We start from the raw sequence: 18,855 nt of genomic DNA on the forward strand, positions 1-18,855 counted from the left end.
GTTACATATGTAGCATAGAAAACCTTTTTGTAGGGTAGGTGTTCAGTGCTAGCAATTTGTCTTTAAGAGCTGCTTTAGATGCTCTTTTTGCTTTCACTTTGATTCATTTTTTGACCCGTGTGGCTAGAGAACATACTTTACATGACTTGTATCTTTTTAAATTTATTGATACTTATTTTGTGGCCCCAAAGATTGTCAATCTTGGTAAATGTTCTTTGTGTTGTTGGAAAGAATTTGTATCTTGCCATTCGTGAAAATATTCTATAAATATCAATTTGGTCAAGTTGGTTGATGGTATTATCCAAGTCCTCTATGTCTCTACTGATTTCCTATCTATACGCACTTTCAATAATTGAGAAAAGTGTTTTTCCTACTATACTTGAGACTTTGTCTCTTTCTCATTGATTCCATCAGTTTGTATTTCATGTATTTGGAAGCTCTGCTGTTTTTGAATAGGATGTCAGTGAGAAATCCAGAAGTTTTGAGGTCGTTTAAGAACACAAGGTATGGGTAGGTAAATGACAGACCTCAGGATTATGTTATGGGAGTTTTAGGAAACATCTGGCCCCACATGCTAGCTCTAACTAGAGTGATTTATTTTTAGGCTTTGCAGCCCAGAGATTAATTGCTCCATCTAGGTTACAGTATCTATTTTAATCAAATTATAACATGTCAAGATAAAGAACCAAAAGAATTATCATCACAAATATTAGGTTGAATCATATACAGTTGTTAACATTTGCCTTTGACCTACAAAAATGGTAGTTTCTCACAAAGCAAGGAATTTTGTTCATTATGGTATTCAGAATAGTGAAACACTGGGAGCTATGTACATGTTTTATATCATAGCATTTTACAGAATAGTGAAAACTTGGGAGGTAAACCTAAATGTCACATGATAAATCATGCCATATGCCTATCATGGAATTAAAGTGAATGTTTTGGGAGATGATTTAATAACTCACTCCCTTTATATTCTCATCCAGTTTTAAGACATTAAATTCCATCTATGTATGTTGGCAACTCCCAAACTTGTATCTGAAGTCCAACTGCTCACAAAATCCAGACTCAGACATTCAATTTCTTGTTCATCATTTCCATGGATATCTAATCAATTTTTGAAATTTAACATGTCCAAACTTGAACTTCTGATCTTTCCCCAAAGCCCTTTCTCCCCACATCCTTACTTAACAGAATTTCTAGCTTCATCCTTCCAGTTGTTCAGGCCAAAATGCTTAGAGTTATTCTAGACTTTTCTTTCGCTCATCCCCCACAATCCATCAGGAAATTCTCTGCCTTTAGTTTCAAAATACACCAAGTACCCAACACTTTCCATCACCTTCATTGCTACCCCTGTGGTCTTCTTTCCTTTAAACTGCAAAAGCCTCCTACCCTTTTTAACTGAAGTTATATATATATATATATATATATATATATAATATACATATAATATATATAAAATATGTATTATATATTTTTAATATATATATACACACACATTTTAAAGTCAATATTTTAAAGGGTAGTGATGTAAATCATACAGATACATGTGGACCAAGTTAAAATGGACATGGCAGACAATTTCTGCTCTAAATCATTGCACCATAAAGTTTGGAGACGTTGCTCTATTGTCTCTTTTCCTCCTGCATTTTCCTACTCCCCTCCTTTGTTTCCTCCACAACTGAATATAAGGACCTGGGGCAGTTATCAGTTATTGCCTCTCAGCTCCAAATCTACCCTTTATTGCCTGTTCTGTGACAATGAAGCTAGACCCTTCTGTAAACATTTTTCCTTTGCCAGCTGGCACAATGTTAACCTTTGTCAGTAGAATGCACTGGAGAGAGGCCGCCTGGGTGACTCAGTCGGTTCAGTGTCAGACTCTAGTGCAGGTCATGATCTCGCGATTTGTGAGCTCGACCCGTGTTGGGCTCTGTGCTGACAGCCCAGAGCCTGGAGTCCACTTTAGATTGTGTGTCTCCCTCTCTCTCTGCCCCTCCCCTGTTCACTCACTCTCTCTCAAATGAACATTAAAAAAAAAAAAAAAAAAAAAATGGCACTGGAGATGCACTGGAGGAGGGAGTTTCACTTCCTGTTTCTGCTGTGCTCCCCTCTGCAAGCTTCTGGAGTGGGAAGCTCCTGGCTCACCTCCTACTCAGCAGCTCACCTCGTGTGGCATTCCCTTGGGTGCTCTGCACTGAGTTTTACTGGTATAGCACCTGTCCATGGATGGCTTCCCTGGCGCCACCTTCAGTGGCTTCCCAGCAGCTTCTGGGATATGGCATCTCCCCATGGATGCTTCCTTGGTACCTGAGGGCAGATTCCCAAGTGCCACTGGTGCATCAACTGAGTAAACTTCTTTGACACCTAGTGGATCTTGGTGTTACCCTTTCTAACAAAATCTGGCTGTCAGCCTGAGGGAAAGGGCATTTTAAGCCTATGGTTAGTGGCTGCTTCCTAAAGATGCTATTGTTTATTTATTTTTGCTATTCTTGTATTAAGAGTTCTTTTTGTTGCTTAGTAAATAAATCCTCTATTATTCTAATTTCTTGTTACAGTTTATGATGGTTAATTAATCAAACATTTAATCAAACATTCTGAATATTTCTGTGAAAATGTGCTTTGGACAAGATTAATATTTACATTGGTAGCCTTCAAGTAATGCAGATTATCCTCCATAATGTGGGTAGGCTTCATCAAATCAGTTGAAGGTCTGAACAGAACACAGAGTGACCTTCTCTGAGCAAGAAAGAATTCTGTCAGCAGATTGCCTTTGGACTTGAACTACAACGCTTCTCTGGCTCTCCAGCCTACCAGCCTACCCTGTAGATTTTGGATTTATCAAGTCTCTAAAATTGCATTAGCCAATTCCTTAAAATAAATCTGTGTGTGTGTGTGTATACATACATATATTCATGTATATATATATATATGTACACACACACACACACACACACACACATATACACACACACACACACAAACACATGACTTCTTGGTTCTTTTTCTGTAGAGAACTCTCATACATAGTTTTTTACATTCAACCCCCCCCTCTTCAGGGTGACGGGCTGGCTCAGTTGGTACAGCATTCAACTCTTGATCTTGGGGTCATGAGTTCAAGCCTCATGTTGGGCATGGATTTTACTTAAAAAAAAAAAAAAACATCCCTCTTCAAATAGCTTATGGTTTCTGTCTTTTGATTAGATCCTGACAAATATATCCTTGTTCTCCCCTGAACTCCTAATCTATTCATGCATGTGCCTACTAAGCTTCTCTACTTGGATGTCTAATAGGCATTCCAAACTTAGGTTCAAAAGTAATTTTTTTTTCAGTGTTTATTTATTTTTGAGAGAGAGAGTGCAGTAACAGGGAAGGAAGGGGCAGAGAGAGAGGAGGACAGAGGATCTGAAGCAGGTTCTGCACTGACAGCAGAGAGCCTGATGCTGGGCTTAAACTCATGAACCATGAGATTGTGACCTGAGCTGAAGTCAGACACTTCACTGTCTGAGCTGCATAGGCACCCCAAAAGTAAGCTCTTGATGTTGATCCTGCAGCCTTGTTTTCTCCTACACGTTTTCTAATGCCAGTTAAGGGCATCTCCATTTGCAGTGAGGCCTTCTCTAGCTAACCCATTTATAATTGCAGTCCTTCTCCAAATGGCCCAATCATACTTTCAGTCTCTCTTCCTTGCTTGTTATTGTTATCTAAGTATAATGTGTATTACTTCTCCTGTTCACTATTTAACTCCTTCATTAGAAAACAAATTCCAAAAAAAAAAAAAAAAGAGAATATAAATCCCGTAACAGCAGGAATTTGATGTGTATGTATGTTTAAAATGCTATATGCATGGGCGCCTGTGTGGCTCAGTCAGTTAAGTGTCCAACTTCAGCTCAGGTCATGATCTCAAGGTTCATGAGTTTGAGCCCCGCACTGGGCTTTGTGCTGATGGCTTGGAGCCTGGAGCCTGCTTCAGATTCTGTGTCTCCCTCTCTCTGCCCCTCCCCCAATCATTCTCTGTCTCTCACTCTCAAAAATAAACATTAAAATTTTAAAAAATGCTATATGCAAAAAAATAAATAATTTAAAAAATAAATAAAATGCTGTATGCCCGTATCTTAAAGCAATGACTTAAGTAATGCTTACAATGGGTAGTCAATGAAACCTTGCCTTCTGTTATTTTTGAGTGTCTTAAGAATACTTCCCTTTCCTAAGTTCATAAATGCATTCTGTATTTTCCTCTAAAGATTTTGTTTCTCCTTTTTCGCTTAGGCTTTTAGGCCAAGAACGGATTTTTCTGTATGGTTTTCTTGAACCTTAAAAAAAATTGTTTTTTAAACCTCTTCTGGATAACCAGTTGCCCAGCAGGAGTATTTTTACTACTTACTTAATGGTTTTGGTTTATCCCTCTACTTTCTGAAATCACTTGCCACTCAGTATTAAGATTCTGTAATAACAAAGCAAAACAAAGTATCAACCCCACAGTTTTATTTGTAAAGAACAAAGCATGAAAAGTCATATTTAAATGTACTCCAAAACCTGAAAAACCCACGTCAGTTTCTCTGATATGTATGTTAAAGTGCTTGATATCACAATACTCTTTAAATTTTCTATTATGTTCAGATGAGAAAAAAAAAAATCCAGTTCTGATGCATTGTTAACAATACAAAGAAACACAATATAATTTAAATGCAGAAATGTTCATTTTTTAAAAAAAGATACACAGACTACATTTACACACGGCTCAAGTGTAACATAGAAGGATTTTTCTATGTTTAACACCCTCAGCTGATTGACAACAGGAACTCCTTACCATACCTCTCTACTGTGAACAAGGTTTGGAACAGACTGGAGCCACACACGAATTCATTCAGGAAACTGGATCAAGCATGATTCCCTCCCACATAACCCAAGGATGCCCTGGATTCCTTTAGATGAGGAGAAATTTTTTGATATATATTTTTGTCCCTCTCGTGTCAACTGCTCAATGTGATACATTTCTGGAGCTAATCTTTATTGTGTCCTTGAGAGGATGATCAGCTCCAGGAAGATCTGGGACAATGCATTTCTTCTTGGATTCCTCTGATCATCAGTACCCTCTTCAAAACAGGTTGGAAATCCAAGAGATTTGTAAATGTATTTTAATAGGAATAAAGGACCTAGAAGTTTATTATTCGTTTCTGTCTCTTTTTAAAGCTAAATGGTAATGTAACAAATGCTTAGGAAAGAAACAGGGACTTCAAAAGAAACTGATGACTTGGAAACAGGATTCATTTTATAAAAGTAGAGAGGAGCCCAGGACTCCATCCTCAATGAAGGCATGTTAATACTGAAATATAAATAGCTAAGGTTCAGATTGTCCCTTCAACACGTTGAAAAGGATAGCTTCTGTAAACCTCACAGAGAAAATACAATACTCAAAATGAAAATCTACTGGAAAATCATAATTCTTAGCAGAAAGAAGATATTTCGAGTAAGAGCTACACTTTCAATGCTGTCAAATAAATATTTCCCCGGGGATCTGAGGTCCACATCTGTTGCCTCCTGTTTCAAAATATCTTAGAGGCATCAACATATACCACACACAAACTGTTACGTATACGTATAGTTTCTACCTCTCTTTCACTTACATTTACATACAACAGTGCTTTATTCCAAAAAAAGGAGATACAAGCAATTCAGTATTTCCCCTATATCATTCATCATTCATGTAGTGTGACAGAAGCTAATTAAAATGATTTTTTAAAAAGGCATGTTAAAATAAATATCACAGGGTCAAAAAGATTCAAAAATGTCTGCAACATTTAGAATAAATTTTAGAGGGCAACTGCAGACTTTTGCAAGATTTAGGTTTCTTATATCAGATTCTTGCTCCCAGTGGGAAAGGGGAGGGAGAGGGGGCCTTGGGAAGCCTTGCTTTTGTTCTCTCTAAGGCCGATTTTACCCCAACTGGAATGGCACTTTATGCTACTCCACACTGAGCCTCAGTCGTTTTTATGGCATTGGTGAGCCCCAACCAGGGCACAGCTTGTAGGGCCTCACACGTAATACCAACAAGTGTAATGCCGCTGTCAGAAAGGCTGACATTAGGAGTTTCAGGACATTTGGAAAACACTTGGAAATTAGATGTTTCAAGAGGTAATATTTTTGGCAATTTAGTTTTAAAAGAATTTCCTCTTAAGCTATTATTATGTGAAAATACTAACTATGGTTCCAGGCATTACTTTTAACTTATTCTGAAGAAAAAAAAATTACAAAGTTGATTTTTACTTACTTTAACTTTGAGGTGTCATTATATAAAGCAATATGATTTTAAAAATTAATATAGCAAAAAGGATACCTCTAAATAGGTACGGTCCTTCCAAAAGTCGGTTATGTACATTCATTCTAAAGGTTCTGCTACTGTCCTGCTCAAAATATTCTGGTATTGGCTTAGGGACAGTTATAAGCCACATAAGAGAGAAGTCTTATTTCTTTAGAATAATTTCTTTGCGGCCTCAAACTCTGCTTAAGCATCCTTTTTATTAATCAATTTGGATCCTAAGGACTTTTTGTTGTTTCTGAATATTAAATTTCTTCTGAAAGGTCAAGACTTAACATCACTGGCAATACTCAAAAGAATGGTCTGTAGGCCATTCAGATGGCTCAGAAGGAGGTCCCCACACGTTTGGAGTCCTGGCTGTATCAATGGAATAAGTATATGGGCTCCTGATGTGACCAATTAAAAGGGCCCAGCACTCTAGAAGATGTGTCAGTTCTAGTGTGACTATTTCTTGTGAAAGTGGTCATTCCCATTGTTATGGTCCTATCACACAGAGTGGGATAAAACTTTAGGTATAATTTATTTTTGGGTATTACTTTTAATGTAATGGTTTTATTCATAGGCCCCAAATCCAATTTTGCTCCCAGTTTTTATAACATGTAATTCTCAACCACTTTAGAACCATTTGTTAAAAAGAATGTTAATCCTTATAAATGCTTATTATAAATGGATAGTAATATTTGTATCCTACTTGCTTGGGTGTATGAATAAAGATCCAGGGGTACAAAGACTTAATATGAATGCTTTGGAGCTCAGTGTCACGCAGTCTTGGTGTAATAAAAAACGAGTTCTAGACTCTGTTGTCACTGACCAGCTGTGGGGTAAGTATTTAACCTCTCCGATCCTCAAGTGTTCCCATCTGTAAAATGGTCACTCAATGCTAGCCTGCTCACCTAAGTCATCCTTCGGCTGCCCAGAGTGTGCCAGAAGCATGGTCTTATGAGGAAGGTAATAAGAATAAAACCCTGCCCTGATCATTCAGTGGTTTCTGATCACAGCAACACAAGAACCTGTGTGAAATGGGTTCTGGATGTCTCTCCCATAATAGACTTTCCATGATCCTGGAAGAGCTGCGTTGTCACGCAGACACACTTCAGACTCAGGCGAACAAATCTCCAGTCTACCCAAGTCACCCAAAAACCTGTTCTTAAACCCTTCGTGGGTCTCTATATGCGGCCTTCAATTCCCCGTTCCTCCTCAAATACTAAGTTAGATATTAAAAGGGGATGTGCCTTGGTCGCCTGGCTGAATACAGTGCTTGATAAGGGAGTGAGGCACTTGTTCATTAGTTTCTTCCTTCAGGAAAGAAGAGAAACAATACTGTTGGCTAAAGCCCAGGACCCTCAAGATCGTACGGGGGTCCTGAGAGGCCATGGCTTGGCCTCTCAGCCACAACTGGGAATAAAACCCGGCGCAGTGCTGGGGCAATTTCACTGCTAACAATGTGCAAATGCCTAATTGGTTACAGGACCTACCATAAACGAAGTCTTAAGGTAACTAGCTAATACCACGTTTATTTAACTTCCTTATAAAATACCCAACTGGAAAGGTACTCACAATGTTTGGTCTTTCAAAACTGTCGCCTCTGGTTCTGCTCCCATTTTGTCAGTCTATGCTGTACTGGCTTTTACCTTCTCTGGGCCAGTTGTTTTACATTTATTACCCCTTCTTAGAAAAGGAACATAAAACTTGCCCTGAAACACCCAGAAAGGGTTCATTCTTTCTCTTTCCCTCTGTTATTTGCATTATCATGGTCAACAAATACTTTCACAAAAACATTCCAAGCTACACCAAGCCCTCCTCCTTCTTAGACATTCCTTCCATTTCCTGAGAGGGGGATGGGCACAGGAAGGGGGGGAGGTGACTGGAACCTAACAAAGACAGGGTTTGAGATTATCCTTGAGGTAAGAACTGCTGCAGGGCTTAGATGGCCAAATTATAAGTGCAGAATCAAACTGCCGTTTGCAGTTCTTATAACTGTAAGACCAACACTTTGAAATTCACATCTCCTCAAAGTACCTCACATAACAAGAATAAAAATGCCAAGAATGAAGTTAGTCTAGGCTAATCTTTCCAAAGTGTAAAGAAGTGATAATCCTACAATTTAACATACTTCTCAGGGCTTTGTGTGTTCTCTTTCCAGTTCAGCCAAGCTCCTGGGGTCCAGTATTTAAAATATTTGAACTGTATCTTTATCTTGTGCCCACGGAAAAAGATTTCCCAAAAGACTGGAGAAGTGACTCAGTTCAAATGTATGAAATCAAGTGTAACTTAAAATATAGAAGTGAGGACTATCACATACAGTAGGTAAAGCTGTTTACATTCACAATACAAAGGATCAGACACACCAGGATGGATGGCTACGACATAACAATGCATTCTGGGTTCCTCTGTGATACCTGGAGGGAAAAAAAAAAGCCCGACTGGGTTGCACTGTAATTACGTGTTTACTGGCTTCTTCCTGGCTAGCACCACTCTTTCCCTCCCAACTCCCAATGTGGTTAAGCTACTTATGTTAAGTCACAGGAATATTCAATCTAAGAAAAGTATCTTATTAGAGTAATATAATTTCTTAAAGAAGATAGCATATTTACACACATCTAACACATGAAAATACTCTATTTTATACTAAATTCCAGGTTCAAATGAACTACAATACAGCATTTTGCCTTGTCTGTAGTGTGAGGATTGTTCAAATTGGGGAATATGGTGTGTTGCCCCCCGCAGTGACTCACTACCTTATCAGACAAGTCCAAATCGGTCCCCATAGTTGGGGAAGGTTCAGGAGCAAGGGGTCTGGACTGAGAGCTTCTAGCCAGTTGGGTTACACATCCACTCCTTTGATGAGTGATCCTTCCAAGACTATGGTGAAGTCCTGAATGGTCTGCAGAATGCGGATGAGAGAGTTGACAGTCATGCGGTCTCGCAGGAGGGCACTCTCCTCATACATTCGGGTAATGGCAGGACATTCGGCTAAGAGTGGGATCCACTGTGGGAGCAGGCGATCCCTACAGAGTCAAAGAGAAAGAAGTCCTGAGCCCTGCCCACCTTGCTGCAGAACAACACACGTTAGAACTTTCAATGGGAAGGTGTAGGACTGGATGGAGCAAAATCCAGCCAAGTTCTCAGGTCAGCAGAGTAGAAACCAAATTCAAGATTTTGGAAATTTGCTGGTTAAAAAGATAAAGTAATGATACAGTGTTAATGCGAAAACCCAAGAGACTGAAAATAAGTTTGGGCAAATTGGCCATAAGGACCTACCCACATTAAAGAGATTCTCTATTCTGATTTAACACTTAAAAAAAAAAGAGGCAGAAAGTCATTTTGTATCTCTTTTTTACAGGGGTGTTACTCAGACATCTGTGGCAAGGCATGCCAAAGTACGCTGACCCTTTGGGAAGAAAGACTGCATTAAATAGTCAGGATTAGCATTAAAAAAAAAAAAAACTTACACAATATAACAAGGAACAAAAGGAAAGAAAAACATTAAGTGGATTTTACAAACCAAAAGAGGGGTTGCATTGGTCTAATAAATCAGAACAAGTAAAGAGATAAAAGGAGATAAGGATCATGTTTAAAAGGAATTTTAAAAGCATAGCTGAAACTGGGCCCTTTTATTAAGAAGAAATATAGAACTTAGTTTTATAAACCAGTTCTTTCAGGAGGACATCTCAACCTTCAGTGTGTCGTGATTAACCTCTGACATTAGTTACCTGCCACTAAATATCTAAGACATCCTTATTGAGCATCTCTCAATATGCCTTTTGTTTTTTTTAAAGTTTATTATTTTTTTGTAGTAATCTCTACACCCAACCTCAGGCTCAAACTCATGACCCTGAGACCAAGAGTCACATGCTCTTCTGACTGAGCTAGTGGCCAGGAGCCCCTCGATATGCCTTTCATGATAAAAGCAGTCATAACTAGGCCTGCAAATCTCCTGTTGGGGCTCTAGGTCTGTAGGAAAAAAAAAAAAACAACATTACACAGATAACTTAAAAAAAATCTTGTTCTAAAGGCCTACACGTTTCATTTCTTATAATTCTGACAGCTGTTTAAAAATTAATGGATTGTAAAGCTCCTATGTGTCATTTTCAAAAAATAAAGGGGTAGGGAACTGTCAAAGAGAAGACTTTATATACTTAAGAATTATTTATATCATATGAATTCTACAATGTTATTAAATTTAAAATAACATGGTGAAAAAATTAAAAAAAAACCAAAAAACCAACAACATGGTGCTATAGATACACAACACAAACCCTACACAGTAAATATACGTATGTGTGTCAAATTCCTTACCAAACTACCCATTACCTATCTACCCACCTTTGGAGCCAGTGTAGTGTAATGGTTGAGAGCTTGGGCACTCAAGTGAGACTGGGTATGAATCTTGGCTCTGCTTCTTTCTAGCTGTGTGACCCTGGGAAGCTTTGTTAACTCGGCTGTACCTTATACATCTGTACAGCGCTACTTCATGTATTGTGGTGGGGAAGTGACAGGAGGATTAAATGAGTACTTAGCATGGTGTCAATACACAGCAAGTACCCAATAAACATAGTTTCATAATAAAAATTGCAATGAAAGAGCCCATGGGAGAGCTTTGGAAGGGGCATGATCTGAGGCAGCCCCTCCTGGACTTTTGTTCAAAACATAACAAAGATAGGGAAAGTCAAGAACTGGCTTTATACCGTGTTCCAAGGCAAACTAAAATCTGGAATTTGCCGTCCTTTCCAATGTTCCTGGGTGCAGTATTAATAGCATTTACATAGTGGCAGAAGGTTTTGCAGGATGATTTCTGAATAAGGACATCGTCTTCATTGTCTAGAATCTGGTCAGTGGTTTCAAAATAAGCAACCGCTTTCTCTGGGGAAGGAAGTCAGAATCATATCACAATACACATTAATACTTCATACACAGAAAGATTAATCACTTAGTTTATTCTGGAAACACTAATGGTGCTTTGCATTAGAGCCAGTCTGGAAACCAAAATCATTACTTTATCACTGATTTCATGATGAATTCTAGAGGTCCATGTTTCCTGGTGGAACGATATGCTCCGGGAGTTTATTTTCTAATCTAGACTGCATTCCAGAAGGGTGCAAAGTTTACTCTCTTTAGAATACCTTCAAGCAATGGAAACTGGCAAAAAAGAAAAACAAATGGACTCCCCGGTCAAGACTGGAACCTTCTAGGAGCAGCTAGCAAATACATGGTAGCCATCGAGATGTGCCCTCTGTTCTAGTTATACAGTGGCTAGCTGACATTTTGCAATGAAATCCTTGAAATGGAACTGACTCAAGAAATCTGAGGAAGAGATATGTATACATATATTAGAAACAGGAGTAGTAAGATTCTGGGCATTCCAAAAGAAAAAAAAAAATCACTCCTGGAGGCCTAGCTCTGTTAACCTTCTTTTCCTTGTCTAAAAACTCTAAGTTGGATAAAACCAACCACTTCATCTAGACTATATTTACAAGACACAAAATGATTAATCACCCTTTTAAGAAAACTGGGAATTCTAGAAGAACCGCATACCGGAATAAAGATTACAAAGCTTATTTAACAAGCTAGAGCAGTACACTGCAACAGAACTTTCTGTGATGGATGAAATGTTCTGTATCTGCAAGGTTCCATTTGATAGCTACTAGGTAAGGCAGGTGTGACTAACGAAGTGAATTTTAAATCTAATTTAAATTAAATAAATTTAAATAGCCACACGTAGCTATGGTAGTGGTTATCATACTGGATAACATAAAGCTAGAGTAATCCTTTTAAAACAAAACAGAAGTTATTTTATGTCATTTATTCCTTAGCTCAAAGCCTTCCGATGACTTCCTATTTCAATCATGATAAAGACCCAAGTCCTTGCAAAGGTCTAGAAGGCCCTGAAGCTCCTGGCTCTGGCAGTACACAGCCCTCTCCCCCAGTATCCTCTTACTCTGTCTCCCTCACTCTGCCCCAGTCACACTACACTTGCTACTCCATGCAATGGCCAAGCACACTCCCAGCTTGGGGCCTCTGCCCTGGCAGGTCTCTCAGCCTGGAGTGCTCTTCTCCCAGATATTCACATGGCTCAATTCCTCACTTCCTTAAAGTCTTTGCTCAAATATCACCTGGTCCACAAAGCGTATAATCACCCCACTTAAAAAAGCACTCTTTACTCCATTTCCTTTCACTTTACTATTTTTTTTCCCAGATCAACCATCACTTTCTAACATACCAGCTGAACTGCATACTTGTTATGTTTTTGTGTTTTATCTGTGTTCCTGTCCCCACCAGAATGTAAGTTCACCAACCAAAGGAATTTTTGTTTTGTTTACTTATATCTCAACGTGTATCTTTTTTTTTCAAAGTAGGCTCCACACTCAATCTAGGCCTGAACTCATAACCCCGAGATCAGGAGCTGCATACTCTACCGCCTCAATGTGTATCTTGAGCACCTCGAACAGTGAGTGTCTGGAATATTACAGACACTATAATATTTGTCGACTGAATGAAAAGCAAAGAGAGTGTTAATTTGAGATTTTTTTTAAAAAACATACTCCCTTGTCACTAACCCTTATTTGCTTAAATTCCTGGGTCTTCGAGTTTTCTAAGAAACATCTCAGTGCCTTTATAGTAACATACACCTGTTTTAATTTACCTATGAAGTCCCAGATGAAGACATTCTTGTGAAAGATGCGGGCAGATTTGAAGCCATGGTGGAAGACTTGTTCAAGTGCCACAACCAGGCCATTTTCTCCACACAGCAACACCGTGAGGCTTCCTCTCTGTGGAACAAAACACACAGTGCCAAAGAATAATCTGCTGCACCTACGTTTAAGAGATATACTAGAGAAGGAGCATCTGAGTGGCTCAACTGGATGTCCGACTTCCGCTCAGGTCATGATCTCTCGGCTCTTGAGTTCGAGCCCCACATCAGGCTCTCTGCTGTCAGTGTGGAGCCTGCTTCGGATCTTCTGTCCCTCCCCACCCTCTCACTCATTCATTCATTCATTCATTCATAAACAAACAAATAAATAAAGAAAAAAAGAAAAACACTAGAGAAAAGGGTGTTGAAGGTAGCTATGAAGTATGTTCTTGTAGCTACTAGAAAGTTTACAAATAAAAACATACCCTCTACTGTATGTATCATGTATAAAAGTGGCTTTAAAATCATATATATATATATATATATATATATATATAATTTTTTTTTAAGTAGAAGTAGACTTCATGCCCACTGTGGAGCCCAATGCAATGCTTAAACTCATGACCCAGAGATCAAACAGGAGTTGAGATCAGGAGTCAAATGCAACACTTCAATGACTGAGCCACCCAGGTGCCCCTGAAATCCTATACATTAAGTTTGACAGATGATCATACCTCTTTTTCAGGTTTATGAAAATGCTTCACAATATTGTTTACAGCTTCCCCAATTCCTTCTTGGATCTGTCCAGCATTGGGTTCTGAAAAAATAATGAACAGTGGCTGAATTCTCATGTAAGGGAAATACACCAAAGTACTATGGGATATCAACTGTGTCCACCCATGCAGGAAATGCTTCACCACAGAGGATGGCTTGTCAGGCGCTCCATGAAACTTGTCTCAGGTCAGTCTGGCCAAGGGGAGGCATCTTGGCACAAAGGAATTGTGATTCCTAGATTCCAATTCCAACCTTACCATTGCAATCTATAACCTTGGTTAAATGTCTAACTTCTGAGTTTGAATTTCCTCAATTTAAAATAGGGAAAACATATACCTCATGGGTCACTGGGAAAAGTGAATGAGATATTGCAGGTGTAAATAACCTGGCATGGTACTTGTCACAAAGTGCTAGCAAACTCCTGGATCTGAGGAGTGAGGTGGAAAGACCCATGGCATCATTCCAGGTACTCCCTTATCCTACTTAACTCTTGAGTTCCTTAGTGGGCACAGACCAAGGTTTGTGAAGCTCTGAATGGCTAACCTGAAATCTGTGTTTTTGCTACTGTGTTTAAAGTAAAGGGAAGATGCCAGGTACACTGAGCTTCCCTTTCTGGCTATTTAGTCTACCTGGGTACTGCTTCATTCTCCCGGCCTGCACTTGCTCAGGTCTTGTTTTTAAGGGAGAGCTTGGTGGGCTGCCTGAATGGGATCTAAACCGCCTTTGCCTCCCAAAACCCAAGAATGGTTAAAAAGAGATGTTAAACACATTTTATCTAGGGATAGAAGTAGGTAACGAAAAGTTTAAGTATTTGGTACTTTCTTGTGGTGATTAACTCTTACGTTTACATATCACACCATAAAGGACAAACTACACATTCTATTGTTTAAGAATCTTTGAATTCCTGGGTTCCTGGGTGGCTCAGTCAGTTAAGCAGCTGACTTCAGCTCAGGTCATGATCTCTTGGTTCATGAGTTTGGGCCCCACATTGGGCTCTGTGCTGACAGAGTAGAGCCTGGAGCCTGCTTTGGATTATGTCTGTCTCTCTCTCTCTCTCTGTCTCTCTGTCTCTCTTTCTCTCTCTCTGTCTCTCTCTCTCTCTCTCTCTCTCTCTGTCCCTCCACCGCTTGCACTCTCTTTCTCTCTCAAAATAAATAAGTAAACCTTATAAAAAAAAAAGGAATCTTGAATTCATACTGCTGGAGGATTTCTTGCATAAAACATTCTTCAGGTAAAACTCAAGTAAGTTTTTTTCTTTCTTTTTTAAGTTTATTTATTTACTTTTGAGAGAGAGAGAGTAGAAAGGGGCAGAGAGAAAGGGAGACAGAGGATCTGAAGTCTGCACTGACAGCAGGAAGCCTGATGCAAGGCTCAAACTCACAAAAGGCAAGATCATGACCTGAGCCAAAGTTGGACGCTTAACTGACTGAGCCACCCAGGTGCCCCCTCAGGTAAGTTTTTTCTATACCAATGCATAGAAATTGTTAAAATGAAGGACTGATACTGTGGCCTCTTCAGTTGCTACTAATTTTTTTCCTTTCTCTGAATATTTTCTCTTTTTAAGAAAAAAATTTTGTTTTTATTTTTAAGTAACTTCTATGCCCAACATGGGGCTTGAACTCACAACCCAGAGATCAAGAGTCACATGCTTGGGGTGGCTAGGTGGCTCAGTAAGTTAAGCATTGGACTTCGGTTCAGGTCATGATCTGACTGTTCATGGGTTTGAGTCCCACATCGGGCTCTGTGCTGACAACTCAGAGCCCAGAGTCTGCTTCAGATTCTGTGTCTCCCTCTCTCTCTGGCCCTCTCCCGCTCACACTCTCTCTCTCTCAAAAATAAATAAAACATTAAAAAAAAAAAGTCACATACTTTACTAAGCCAGCAAGGCACCCTGAGTATTTTCTCTTTTAAACATAAAAATCTAGGGGTGCCCTGGGTGGCTCAGTTAGTTAAGTGTCTGACTCGACTTCAGCTCACGTCATGATCTCACATCTGTGAGTTCAAGCCCCGCACTGGACTCTGTGCTGATGGTGCAGAGCCTGCTTGGGATTCTCTTCCCCTCCTCCACCTACTCTCTCTTTCTCAAAATAAATAAAAATAAACTTAAAAAAAAAAACCATGAAGATCTATTCTGAAAAGTTTTTAAAAAATAAATGAATTACATATATACTTTTTATTATTTTTACATAGTTATTATTTATTTTATTTTTATTTATTATTTATTTATTTTGAGAAAGAGAATGAGCAGGGGAGGGGCAGAGAGAGAAGGAGGGAGAGAGAATCCCAAGTAGGCTTGGATTCTGCACTATCAGTGCAGAGCCCAATGCAGGGCTTAAACTCATTAACTGTGATCTCTGAAATGAATGGTGACTTTAGCTGGTATCAAGAGTCGGATGCTTAATTGACCGATCCACCCAGGTGCCCCTATTTTGAAAACTTTCATTCATTATAAAATAGCCCTGTACTAATCAATAGTATTTTATTTTTAAAGACTTTATTTTATTTTATTATTTTTAAGTTTATTTATTTGAGAGGGAGAGAGAAAGAGAGAGCGAGCTCACAAGCAAGGGAGGGGCTGAGAGGGAGGGAGAAAGGGAATCCCAAGCATGTTCCACACTGTCAGTGCAGAGCCCAATGCAGGGCTTGAACCCACCAACCATGAGATCATGACCTGAACTGAAGTTGGGACACTTGATCAACTGAGCCACCCAGGTGCCCCATTTTATTTTATTTTTTTAAATGTTTATTTATTTCTTTTTGAGAGGGAGGGATAGAGAATCCCAAGCAGGCTCTGTACTATCAGCACAGAGCCTAACTCGGGGCTCAATCTCACGAACCATGAGATCATGATCTCAGCTGAAATCAAGAGAGGAATGCTTAACCAACTGAGCCACCCTGGGGCCCATAAAGATTTTATTTTTTAGTAATCTCTACACCCAACATGGGGCTGGAACTTACAACTCCAAGATCCAGAACTGCATGATACAATGACTGAACCAGCCAGGTGCCCCTATTCAGTAATATTTTAAAATTGATTTAAAACTTTTAGTTCTCTAAATATCACCTTGCACACACGGTGAGAAAATGCCAGTTTCCCATCTCTGAATTTCAGGTTATTTAAAATTTTCTACTTATTGAGTAAGGAAAAGAAAATATGACCAAAAGTAGAGGATAAGACCTCTCAAAACAGTAATACCCCATAAAACTGGGACTGTTTTAGACATTATAATAATTAGGATGGGCTGAACTGAAATCTTTTAAGATCAGTCTTTTAAGTCAATTTAAGATTACATACAATAAATTTGCCAATTTTAAGTGTGCAATTTGATGAGCTTTGACAGATGTATAGTCATGCAACCACCACAATCATACCGTAGAAAAGTTCCATCAACCCAAAAGGTTCCCCTGTGTCCTTTTCCATCAATCCCCTTCCCCAGCTCTTATCTCCTAGCAACTGCTGTTCTGCTTTCTATCATTATTATACTGCCTTTTCTAGAACTTAATATAAATGGAATCGTATAGGATCTAGCCTTTTGTGTCTGTTCTCTTTCACTTACTTAGTATAATGCTTCTGAGTTTTACCCATGTTGTTAGATGTATCAACAGTTTGCTCGTTTTTATATATTGCCAACTAGTACCCCACTGAATACATGTAGCACATTCTGCTTATCCATTCCCCAGCTGGTGGATTTTGGGGTTGTTTCCATCTTGGCTATTACGAATAAAGCTCCCAGGGACATCTGAATACAAGTCTTATGTATTCATACATGTATTCATTTCTCTCCAGTAAATATTCAGGAGCGGGATTCTGTGTCAAGTGTATGCTAAGTGTATGTATGTCTTTATAAGAAACTGCCAAACTGTTTTTCTTTTGCATTCTCACTAGCAATGTCCAAGCATTCCATTGCTCTCCATCCTCACCAATATTTGGTATTATCAGTCTTTGTAATTTTTGTTTTTCCAGTGTGTGTGGTGTGAATTTTACTTCTGAAGGCAACAAGGAATTATGAATGAGGGGAATAATTTGAGAAAGAATAAGGGGGATTTTTAGACTATATCATTCTAATATTAATATATCACTATGTGCTAATAAATGGATAGGGACTAAAAACATCTAGGGAAACTTCTTTGTTAAGTAAACTAAGGCCCTCTCAGGTACCCTTGTTATTCTACTTACGGTTTTATTGTCTATGGCTAAAATAAAACCACTTCACTGATAAACTTCCGTAATTTTTCATTAAATCATACTGCCTCTGTATTAGTTTTTTGTGGCTCCTATAATAGATTATCGCAAACTTGTGACTTAAAACAACAGAAATCTATTCTGTCATAGTTCTGGAGGTCCAGAAGTCAGAAATTATCACCAGGCAGAAATCAGGGCAGGGCCACACTCCCTCTGGAGGCTCTATGGAAGAGTATGCTCATGTCTTCAAGCTTCTGGTAGCTGCTTGTGGCTGTTATCACTCCAATCTCTGCCGATACTGTCTTCTCTTGTGTGTTTCTAATTTCTGTCTGCCTCCCTCTTATAAGACTATATGTGACTGTACTTAGGGACCATTCAGATAATCCAGAATAATCTTCCCATCCCAAGATCCTTAACTTAATAATTGAAAAGATTTTTTCAAAAAAAGTAACGTTACTGATTCTGGATTAGGATCTAATACCCTTGGGAGACATTATTCAGCCTAGTAAAGCCCACATTAGCATAAATTAGAAGTTTATGGTACTATTAAAAATGGCATATAAGCACGGCATCCTGTCCATAGAAGTCACTCCTTTACATATTTTATCATTTCTGTAGGACTATGGGGGTAAGGAGAGGAATTTTTATATTTTTCTCTTAGAACAACGGGCTCTGGATAGCTAGATACGGCTCTCTGGGAATACTGTAATATAAGCTATCTTTATTCCTCATTTAGGGTTTTTTTTTTTGTTTTTTTTTTTAAGTAGGCTTCATGCTCAGCTTTGAGCCCAACTTGGAGCCTGAACTCACAACCATGAGATCAAGACCTGAGATGAGATCAAGAGTCAGATGCTTAACCAAATGAGCTACCCAGGTGCCCCAGCTTTTTTTTCCCAAAGTACAATCTACCCCCAACATAGGGCTTGAACTCCAAGATCAAGAGTCATACTC

General features: G+C 38.9%; 1 protein-coding gene across 5 annotated transcripts in view; it reads right to left on the reverse strand.

Annotated features, from left to right (window-relative positions):
- Positions 1-4,465: 4,465 nt before the first annotated feature.
- Positions 4,466-18,855, reverse strand: part of DENND5B (DENN domain containing 5B) — a 186,916-nt gene continuing 172,526 nt past the window's right edge. For 4 of the 5 annotated variants that reach the window (XM_042992054.1, XM_042992053.1, XM_042992057.1 and 1 more), the window contains 4 exons: positions 13,682-13,764; positions 12,960-13,086; positions 11,005-11,179; positions 4,466-9,324 (listed from right to left, as the gene is read on the reverse strand). In XM_042992054.1, coding sequence (XP_042847988.1) covers positions 9,141-9,324; positions 11,005-11,179; positions 12,960-13,086; positions 13,682-13,764 — 569 coding nt within the window. In that variant the 3' untranslated portion in view covers positions 4,466-9,140. The remainder of the gene's footprint in view (positions 9,325-11,004; positions 11,180-12,959; positions 13,087-13,681; positions 13,765-18,855) is intronic. The other variant, XR_006219863.1, reaches the window with a different exon arrangement.

Source organism: Panthera tigris, chromosome B4 (assembly GCF_018350195.1).
Source record: "Panthera tigris isolate Pti1 chromosome B4, P.tigris_Pti1_mat1.1, whole genome shotgun sequence".
Classification (NCBI taxonomy): Eukaryota; Metazoa; Chordata; class Mammalia; order Carnivora; family Felidae; genus Panthera; species Panthera tigris.